General features: G+C 44.6%; 1 protein-coding gene across 6 annotated transcripts in view; it reads right to left on the reverse strand.

Annotated features, from left to right (window-relative positions):
- TFB1M (transcription factor B1, mitochondrial) overlaps positions 1-11,174 on the reverse strand; it is a 41,698-nt gene that overhangs the window by 27,746 nt on the left and 2,778 nt on the right. For all 6 annotated transcript variants that reach the window (XM_085858474.1, XM_085858475.1, XM_085858476.1 and 3 more), the window contains 4 exons: positions 9,014-9,157; positions 8,628-8,888; positions 8,365-8,516; positions 5,137-5,256 (listed from right to left, as the gene is read on the reverse strand). In XM_085858474.1, coding sequence (XP_085714600.1) covers positions 5,137-5,256; positions 8,365-8,516; positions 8,628-8,888; positions 9,014-9,134 — 654 coding nt within the window. In that variant the 5' untranslated portion in view covers positions 9,135-9,157. The remainder of the gene's footprint in view (positions 1-5,136; positions 5,257-8,364; positions 8,517-8,627; positions 8,889-9,013; positions 9,158-11,174) is intronic.

Raw genomic sequence — 11,174 nt, forward strand, 5'->3', positions numbered from 1 at the left:
GGCGAGTCCACATCGAACGGCATCGCTGCAGGCAGACGCGGGGGTTTGCTCGCCGCGCGGGTCGGTGATCTCGCGCACGTCCGCTCGCCGCGCAAGTCGGTGATCTCGCGCACGTCCGCTCTGTGCAAGCTTCGTCCGAGATTCGGATCATGAGAGTGAGAGGGGCGGAGCCAGTGGGGGTCAGAGGTGAGAGTGCGAAGGCCAAACCTCGTCTCTCGGGCCCTATAAAAGGCCGAGCGGAACGCCAAGCGTGGTCAGTCGGTGGAGTGTCTGTCGGGGTTCGGAGCGCCTGGAGCCTGGAGCCTGAAGCCTGCAGTCGGTGGAGAAGCTGAGGAGAGCGGAGGAGACGCGAGCACGGCCAAGCTTGCTGTGCCGCGCATAGCTGCGTGTTCGTGTGCGAGCCAGAGAGAGCTCGCCAACCAGCACCGAACGGTCTGAGGGGATCGGGCTTCGGAACGGTCCGAGCATCGCTGAGGAACGGACAGGTTCTTAAAGAGAGCATCAACTCTGAAAGAGCAAAGACCCGTTAGTTTCTCTCAGGCGTTGCCGGCTGAGGCCCGAATCACCAGGTGGCGGGCGAGCCGTGGTTATGCTAGCTGCCGTGGGGACGGAACGTCGCGGGACGCCCCAGCGAGGTGAAGGTAACCTGCGTGGCCTCTTGGAGCTCCTTCGGTCCTCAAAGCTCCAGCTTTATAAAGACCCTGAGAGGTCCAGTCTACCCCCTTGTCTTTGAGGGGGTTTTTCCTTGCTTTTCTTTGTATGAAAGTTGTGGCGCTGAGTCCATTAAGTAGAACTGTGTATAAGTGTGTAAAGAATAAATAAACGGTCGTAGTTCCTTTGCATTGTTTTTGTTGGCTGTATAATTGCATATGTGCATGCTTGTATACGTGTCTGCATGAATACCTGACTGCATACGTGTGTGAATAAATGTGCTTGTTTGAATGTTACCCTGTTCATTGCGACGTTTTCCCTCCATTGAACGGCCGTATTGCATTTTGGAATAATAGCGGGCTTTTTACTAGCCGATAATAGAATCGGGTCCAGCGAGGCCTCTTGATAATACCCCGCTCGGTTATCCCAAAACGGAGCGAGCTGCTTAAGCGGCTCGTGTCCAAGCAGGCCTCGCTGAGGTACAATCTCTCGGTTATCTACTCGCGCGAATAATTAGGTAAATCGATTATTTGGCCATCGGACCCTGTAGCGCGCGCGGGTAGAGTGCGGACAAGGTTGTGGTGTGCTTGGAGCACACCCGTGAATGGTTTTCGGCGTTGTTCTGGAAAGTCGCGACTGAATTGTCTGTCCAGTAGGCGTACGGCCGTGATTCGGCTAAAAGCGGCTGTCCGCACGCCGGCCGGCGGAGAATTCGTAACAATATACTGGTATATTCCGAACTGTTATATTTTTATTTCAGTAAAAAAAGAACTGGTATATATACCCACTCGTTACCGTCCGTCTGGCCGCACGTTCGCCTTAGGGCCCCCCTGCGGTCGCCTTGCGGGCACCTTGAGGCTACCTTGAAAATTCTATGGTCGCCGCAGGGACGCCCTAAGGTCACCGTGCGACATTAAATCAAAGACCGTACGGCACCCCCACGTTTTTGGTCTCGACAATTTCTAAATACGCTGTGCAGCTCCCCGAAAAATAAAAACATGTGACTGCTACATTGTGTGACCGTGGAAATACTGCAGCCGCCGTATAATTGCTAGTGGCCGTAGATTTTGTAGACCCTACGGCCGCCGTGCCAAATGTGACTTTGGCCTTAGGAACGTGCGAGGCTAATACATTACCCAATAAATCCGCACATCCGTGTATATTACGAAGAATGTAGATAATGATTCGTATATATAGTAAGAGTTAACCTGTTGAGTCATCAATATTAATCGGTTCATAGGTGAACTAGTAATGTATCCTTCACACAAATTATAAAAAAAAAAACGGGATTAACAAGAACAGGCACTTAGTGGAGCTCATAACTTCGCCAGGCTGAAAAGTTTATGTTTTGTATCGGACCAATCGGCCGGATCCGGACCTGAACCAAAATCAAATTGGCTTGTTCATGTCATCTAATCAGCTGGTTCTTGTCATATAACCAACTCGACCACCGAGTTTCGTCACAACTCGACCACAACTTTTTGAGATACTGTGCTATATATCGTTTTTGGCCCAATCTCTCAATGGTGAAGAATCACAAAACAAATTCTAGCATCCGGATCTGGATACAGATCTTCACCAAAAATGAATCAATTCTTCCTTGTCACACACCCAACCAGCACACCAAGTTTCGTCAGAATCCGTCGATAATTTTTTGAAATATCCTGTTCATGGCCAAACAGACAGACAAGACCGACATGGGTGGAAACATAACCTCCACCCACCTTCGGTGGCAGAGGTAACTGGAATGGCACTCGGTAGAGCGCATACAATACCAGACTGAACAGTATATCTTTTGTGTCCCACTGATAGGCCTAATCTGCATCTAATGTAGTCAAATTAGCTTGTTCTCATCACATAACCAACTCATTAACTAAGTTTTATCATAATTGGTTCACGAGTCAGTAAGTGACCACTATATTCGTTATTGGTGTCTGTCTGTCTGTCTGTCTGTCCTGAGCATAGCTCCGTAGGTTTTGATCCGATACTGATAAAATTTGGGTGGGAGGATTATATCATGATCTAGTTGTGTTTTCCTGAGAATGGGCGTGGTGCACCCATTATGGGCGGAACCACGCCCCAAAAAACGTGTTTTTTAGGGGTAGCCGGTTTCAAGTTACATCTTCTCCTCGGGGGTTTGTTGAATCTTGTAGGGGTTTCAGTATTTGGTGAGCCCAATGGCACCTGCATAGCCCCACGGAGCTCGATTTTTCATTCTCGTCCCAAGGTCACGAACTTAGAAAATTGCGAATTGTGTTTTTAGGGGGTAGCCAGTTTCAAGTTACATCTTCTCCGAGGGGATTTGTCGAATCTTGCAGGAGTTTTGGTATTAGGTTAGCCCAATGGCACCTGCATAGCCCCACGGAGCTCGATTTTTTTCATTTTCGTCCCAAGGTCACGAACTTAGAAAATTGCGAATTTTGACGTAAAAATCATACAACCACCCAAACTTTGAGAGCTCGGACGACAATATTTTTTATGCATAATCTTGAGGTCATTCCCCACCTAAAGTCTTGAAACCATTTTGCTCTATCTCGAACACCTTGCCCGTGGCGCCCCCTTCAAGTTTGTTTTTACGCTGATTTCATCAAAGTATGGATAATCCGAGGAGTGCGAAATGCCATATAGCCTATATGACGTTATATTGTTCCTGTAATGTTCCAGACGAAGTTTTGCACCAAAGGTCATAATCCTTGACCTTTGACCTTTAAAGTTCACAAAGGTCAAATTTTCAAAGTTGTGGGAATCGAACAGGGTTTTCGACCTTCTTTCACGAACCAACTCCAATAAGCTATAGCACGCATCCTGTTTCCTTATTTTAATGTCCACAACATTGTTTTGTGACCTTTAAACGTTAAGCAAAGGTCAAATTTTGAAAGTTGTTGAACGAAACCGGGTTTTCGACATTTTGCAGCTAATAACCTGTCACTCGTACCACATCATCATGTTGATCATTTTTATAACTTGGTCAAAAATTATCACATTGTCTCATCCTTGACTTCTGAAACAATCTACATCGTCAAATACCGCTCGTGGACAATCGTCGTCTTCAGACTTGTCTGTCCACAACTTTTTAAAATATCGTGACAGATATAGTTTTTGGCTCTATCTCTCAATGGTGAAGAATAATTTAGAAAGTTCTCATGTCCAGATGTTCACAAAATCAAGTAAATTTGGCCTCGTCACACACCGAACCTGCACATCAAATCCGTCCATAACGTTTTGAGATATCCTGCTCAGACAGACAGGGGTGAGAACAACCTCCGTCCACCTTCGGTGGTGGAGGTAATCATCTCAAACTTGTCAGAATACACATTCAAGGTACAAAATTATCTTGTGGTCAAAGTAGATGGAAAAACGTTATGGTTCAATTTGAAAACTTTGTCAAACCGTGCCGAAGGCTAGTTAGATGGGTTAGTGGAGACTGTGGCAAGGCCTTGCAGCATACTTTAAACAAAGGTGGCTGCAGACAAAAATACTCAAGAAGGGTGTGGATAACTTGGACATAATTTACATTTTAGGGGGGGGGGAGTTATGGTGAAATTGGATGCAAAAACATCATGGTTACATTAGAACTGTGTACAACTTTGTTAAACTGTGCTTCAGGGCATTTCGGGTGCAATATTAAAGTTAGATTATGAGTGGAATCACTGACCTACGAATGTAGGTAATAAAGGGTGAGACTAATAATAATGGCAATGATCATGGTGGTATTCAATGTATTGTAAAGGATTTCCCACCTCCCCCACCTAGCCCAGCCAATCGGTGAGCTACAGTCAAATGAAACACCATCCAGAGAATCAGACTATTTTTGGAAATGATGCTTCGTTTGTATGCAGCACCAAAGGCTGAGGACGTGGCTGTAGCACTGATGCAATGTCCTCTGCTGGTTCGGGCAGGAATTTGGAATTTGTTCTCGGTGCCGAAGACAGCTCACCTACTCTTCGCAAAGGACAACATGGGATCTTTCACATCCACCAATGAATGCTGGCAAACGGGACGCCCAGTTGAATGTCCATCCGAGGGACTGCACACACAATGAAGAATCACCCTGCCTGTGAAATTCCAGGATGACAGTTTATAGCTTGGTTAAACTGCTTGGACAAGTGTGTGTACCTCGAGGCCATCCTGTCAGTCCATTTTTGTGACAACTGATGATGCTTGTTAAAATTTTATTTGCATTCATAGTTTTATTTATTTATTTTTATTTAATTATTGTAAAAGCATGATGCAATTCATGACATGTCATTAAAACAAGCCAAATACAGGTAAAGGTTCCTTTCCTCTCTGACTGTATAGACAGTGACAGAAATCCATCGATAATTTGCTGTCTAAATAGGTCTTCACAGTGACACAATGTTGCACTTGTACAAAATCGAAAGGGCTTGTAAAGTGTTGAATGTTGAAAGAATTCCTCATTCATACAATTCTCAACAATGGAGCAAACTTGGGAGTCTTATGCAAGAACACACAACTTCTGCATACCTTGGGAATTGGCCGGAAGGCTTTTCCTGAGATCGTGAAACGATGTCGCACATCGCTGTACGCTTGCGCCACGATGGACAGCCTGCAGCGTTCCCTGTTTCCAACACCTGCGGTCAGCCTCTGCACGCATCATTACGTACAAGTCATGTCTTGTTGCCACATCACCTGAATCGAGTCACTTCGACAGTGATACAATACAATCATCTTGTAATGTAAAATCTGGATGCGCTGCACCGAGTGCCATGCTGAAGTACAGAATACACACCACATGTTGTGTGCACTTTGTTACGACACCAACAACGAAGAGGCTGCTTTAAATTTGACCGAACCATTTGTTTATACTCAAAACTTGGTTTGCACAGAAAGTACAAGAACGAGATGAGTGTGACACGTCCTTCTGACCCATCCCTTTATTTGGTGTAGAAGCAACAGAGACTGCTGCCACAATTACTCTCGAAAATAAAAGTAACCTGGGTTACGTATATGAAGCAAAAACATGGCTACTACTTATGTGCATATACAATTTTGTATATACATATATACATATATATACATATATACATATACATATACACATACATATACACTACCGGTCAAAAGTTTTAGAATACCCGTGTGTGGGTTATTCATGCCCAAGCTGTATCTCGGAGCCGGCTGGGACTTTCGGAATGATATTTTGCATAAATACGAGTAGAAATAAGGAAATGTTGCCCTAATTTTTTTGACCTTGACCCCATCCTAAGGTCATGACCTAATTATAGACATTTTAACATTTTTTTTTTAATCACAACCCGACGAACGTTTGTCGCCCAATTAACATCATTCACCCCCCCCCCCCACCTACACCTCGGCCCAGGTTCAAGGTCAAGGTCAAGGTCAAATGGCGGCCTGGTAAATTTTGCCAATGCGGAATCTCAAAGACCGCTTGGCTTTCAAAGATGTCATTGAATCATAATGGTGGGCTTGCACTGAAGTTGTGCACCCGATACTTGATTTGTGTCCTTGACCTACTGTTTTCAGATTGTAACAGAAAAAAAAAAACACATTTTTGATAACTTCAAGAATTTTCCTCTAATTTTCATGGTGTCGAGTTTTATAGATAAACTATAAATGGGGAGATTTTCTTAATTTACACTCTGTCCCTACATTTTGATGGTCAAGATCATATGGGGGCTTGAACAAAATATGGCCATCGTTGGAACACGGGCCAAGGGTAAGCCTCCACTGGCCCCTTGGCGATCGCAGATATCTAGTTCCGATTGCATCCCCTTCCCCCTAAAGGAAGAAAATGCCAAGATGGGTGAAAACAACCCAAAAACATTTCTTTCAAAACGTGATGGAATCAAATGAAGCTTACACAGGCACAACTTCAGCGTGCTCTCATTAATCCCTGAAAGTTTCAGCTTCCTCAGTCAAATCCTCTTGGAGGAGTAGATGAAACACACAACATGCAGTACTTCCCCTCCATTATTTCATAAATTTGAACAAACACTCGGCAAACACTTACTGCCCCAAAGAGATGACCTTGACATCATCACTAGATTGTGCAGCAAATCCTCAGTGTACATTGAAACAAAGTTTTTGTTGACTTATCTCTCGAATTGTTTATTCCATTTCATTGCAGGACAAATGCCTCCCTCAACGTGCAGTGAACAATGTTATTGAGTGCGTCTCCTCATCTCAAGCCTCTTTCAATAATGATTTCGCCACAACTTTGATGTAGTTTTAACATCGCTTTTCCTCCAAAGTAAACTTTGTTTAATAAGTGGGTCGTTCTGGAGTTGAGGAATTTTAGGCGATGCAGAGCTCGCGTGACGGTATTCAACTTGTTCTTTTGACTGTGGAGCCTCGTTTCAATTCCCTCCTTTTATTTACGTGTCAAACCTTGTTTGTATTCAGTGCTACACACTTTTATCATCTCAATTGTGCCACCAACTTGATTTTAAGCACATGCATTAAAGCTAGAAACACGTGTTTCTAGTTAACAACACTGCATACAGAAATTCATTCACAGGAAGTTTTTTTTTTTGTATACGTGATTGAAGGCTCATTGTGGAGCGCGCACAGGCACACACACTGAGCGTAGGAGAATTGCCGTCACTTCCTGGGGTACTCTGGGTACCAGCAACGTCACAACAATGGCATCACCTTCCTTACCACACTCCGTGGGGTATCTCCTCAGGAGGAATTTCCTCCTCCCCATGGATGACAACCTATGGGGATTGTCTATGCTCTATCCTTTTAAATGCGAAACGTCAAGCAAAGAAGCAACACGTACCATCTTTAAAGTCTTTGGTACGACTCGGCCGGGGTTTGAACCACCGACCTTCCAGAATAGGAGCAGATGCTCTTACCATTACACCAACGAGTCGCCTTTCAGGGACAATTGTCGAAGTCAAATATGAACCCCATTAACCCTACGTAACCCAACTCTTTTCCCTGCAGGTTACTGGGTTTCCTCCCCTCCTCTATGATTTCCTTGTTTGTGTCAAACTATGGTCCCACTGGCAGTAAGGCCTAAGTCACATTTGCCACGGCGGCCGTGGGGTCTCCAAAATCTACGGCCACTAGCAATTATACGGCGGCCGCAGTATTTCCACGGTCACACAATGTAGCAGTTACATATGTTTTTATTTTTCGGGTAGCCGCACGGCGTGTTTATAAATTGTGGAGACCGAAAACGTGGGGGTGCCGTACGGTCTTTGATTTGATGTTGCACAGTGACCTTAGGGCGTTCCTGCAGCGGCCATATCATTTCCAAGGCAGACACAAGGTGCCCGCAAGGCGACCGCAGGGGGGCCCTAAGGCGAACGTGCGGCCAGATGGATGGTAACGAGTGGGTTTATTTAGTTTTTTAACCAGTTCTTTTGTTTCGGCTTGTCGAATTGCTACGGCGAACATAGAAATGAAAAAAGTTATAACTCCGCGCTATAATTCCACGGCGACCCTACGGCCTGTAAAATATAGCCATACGGCGTAAGGCCACCCTGAGGCCACCTCAGAAACTCTGCGGCCGCTACACGTTTCTGTCAATTCAGAGGGCGTACGGCCGCCGTATAGCAAATGTGACTTAGGCCTTAGTAACGTTTTTGCCTTCCATCACATCACTCTTCCATCATCCTCGATTTAGGACGAAAAAAAAAAACCCTCATACATCAACACACAATAAGTTGCATTTAACCGTCTAAGCAAGGCCCTACTGTGCCACGTTGAGCATGGACAACTCACCTGAGCAATTTCCTTCTGAAAGGTGAGGGTGAGTCGAGTACGGCCGTACGTAAACGGGCCGTCCCTGTTTGCCATGCAGCCCAGCCACTTGACTATAAGGTGTGTGGAAAGGCTGAATGGGAGGTTCCCAATGATGTGCACATTTGGAGGGTCTTGAGGGAGGAGAAGCAAATTTTCATGATAATAAGTACGTTCAGGACATTCAAAAGCAAGGAGCAAATGGGTAGGGCACAGTGGGAAGCTTAATGATTTTTGGGTGTTACCATCATCCCATGCACGAGATGAGTCTTTGGGGAAGGCATCATGTAGAGGAAAATCAAGGATATCCGCGATCTCCACACGTACACATTCTGGCACAGCATCAGAAAGGAGTTGCAGAGAAGGCAGGAAGCGTGGGTCTTTCTCGATCAGGAGTAGGCTGGCGGGCTGGGCGCACAGCACCGAACGAGTGAGCGCCCCAGGCCCGGGACCAACCTCACAAACGTGGCATCCCTCGATCACACCAGCCTGCCTTACCACCTTGTCTGAAAAAGTAACGTCAATGCAGAAGTTCCAATTGACCAATAAGGATCGTTTATAAAACAAACCCAAACTACAAAATAGCAGCCTTCATCTCATCCCGACAGAATGTTGACCCCAAGAAAGTTACCAGTGAGTCGCATATCCAGGAGGAAATTCTGTGAAAGCTGCCGAAGAGCTTTCAGGCCATAGATGCGGATTATCTCCCCAATAGTGGGCAGTGCAGGCAGACTGTATCGAGAAATAGCCATTGTGGCCTGTTCTCAACATTTACCTAGAACAGCGGCAGGGTGGGGGTATGCTTAAGTGGAGAAGGACAACCATGGGCCTTGCAGACTAAAATGAAGAGATTTAACTGTTATTTCATTTCAGCATTGACCGTCTTTATATGGCCTTCATTTGCTCATCGAGCCAAATACAACAAATTATTAAACATCATGACATTTGTAGGTGACAGAAACAATTGAGCATTAAGTGCTTTTAAATAGTATCCATGACAAATATAATCCCTCAACCCAAACGAACCACGATTCCAAATATAATCCCTCAATCCAAGGCAACCACCATTCCAAATATAATCCCTCAATCCAAGCTAACCACCATTTCAAATATAATCCCTCAACCCAAACGAACCACGATTCCAAATATAATCCCTCAATCCAAGCTAACCACCATTTCAAATATAATCCCTCAATCCAAGCTAACCACTATTCCAAATATAATTCCTCAATCCAAGCTCACCCGATTCCAAATATAATCCCTCAATCTAAGCTAACCACTACTCCAAATATAATCCCTCAACGCAAGCGAACCACGATTCCAAACATAATCCCTCAATCCAAGCTATCCACTACACCAAATATAACCCCTCAATCCAAGCTAACCACTACACCAAATATAACCCCTCAATCCAAGCTATCCACGATTCCAAATATAACCCCTCAATCCAAGCTAACCACCATTCCAAATTTCATCCCTCAACCCAAGCTAACTACTATTCCAAATATAATCCCTCAATCCAAGCTAACCACCGTTCCAAATTTAATCCAACAATCCAGGCTAACCACTCTTCCAAACATAATCCCCCAATCCAAGCTAACCACTATTCCAAAATATAATCCCTCAACCCAAGCTAACTACGATTCCAAATATAATCCCTCAACCCAAGCTAACCACTACTACAAATATAACCCCTCAATCCAAGCTATCCACAATTCCAAATATAATCCCTCAATCCAAGCTAACCACCACTCCAAATATAATCCCTCAACCCAAGCTAACCACTACTCCAAATATAATCCCTCAGTCCAAGCTAACCACTACTCCAAATATAACCCCTCAATCCAAGCTATCCACGATTCCAAATATAATCCCTCAATCCAAGCCAACCACTACTCTAAATATAATCCCTCAATCCAAGCTAACCACTACTCCAAATATAATCCCTCAGTCCAAGCTAACCACTACTCCAAATATAACCCCTCAATCCAAGCTAACCACTACTCCAAATATAATCCCTCAGTCCAAGCTAACCACTACTCCAAATATAACCCCTCAATCCAAGCTATCCACGATTCCAAATATAATCCCTCAATCCAAGCCAACCACTACTCCAAATATAATCCATCAATCCAAGCTAACCACTACTCCAAATATAATCCCTCAATCCAAACTAACCACTACTCCAAATATAATCCCTCAACCAAAGCGAACCACGAGAGTAGCCTGCGAATCATCCCTGCTGCTGCACTGAATTGATGCAATAGTTCGGCCAGAATATTCATCAAGATGTTGCGTGATTAAATCACCAATACAGTCACTCGAATTTATACCGCTCACATACTTCTTAACAATCACTTTCGCCCCAGAAACCACAGTCGATCTGAACCACGCTGGCCACTGCTCAGATGCCATGAAAGAAGACTAATGTGCAGCGCTACTGCGCAGTTTGGTTAAAGGTGACTCGGCATTTTGGTGCGCGCGAAATTATATTTTGAAAATAAATGCCGACGTTTACATTTCGGGTTTTGAAACTTTTCCACCTTTGGCGGAAAATTTATAAATATAAAAGGCTAACAAGAGCGCAAGTGAGCACAATATACGCCCGAACAAGAAGGTATATACAGAATTGTGCTACTACATGGAAAACAGCATCCTGGTTGCCATGGCAACCACTTTAGATGACGAACGTATGTCGCAACAGTCTGTACCTATGTACCAAATATGAAACGTGAAAGTTGAAAACTTTGGGAGTTAGAGTGCGGACAGGAACGGATGGACGGATGAACGGA

The sequence above is a fragment of the Eptatretus burgeri genome, chromosome 15 (genome assembly GCF_056783735.1).
Source record: "Eptatretus burgeri isolate ZD-2024b chromosome 15, Ebu_testis_v1, whole genome shotgun sequence".
NCBI classification, from domain to species: Eukaryota; Metazoa; Chordata; class Myxini; order Myxiniformes; family Myxinidae; genus Eptatretus; species Eptatretus burgeri.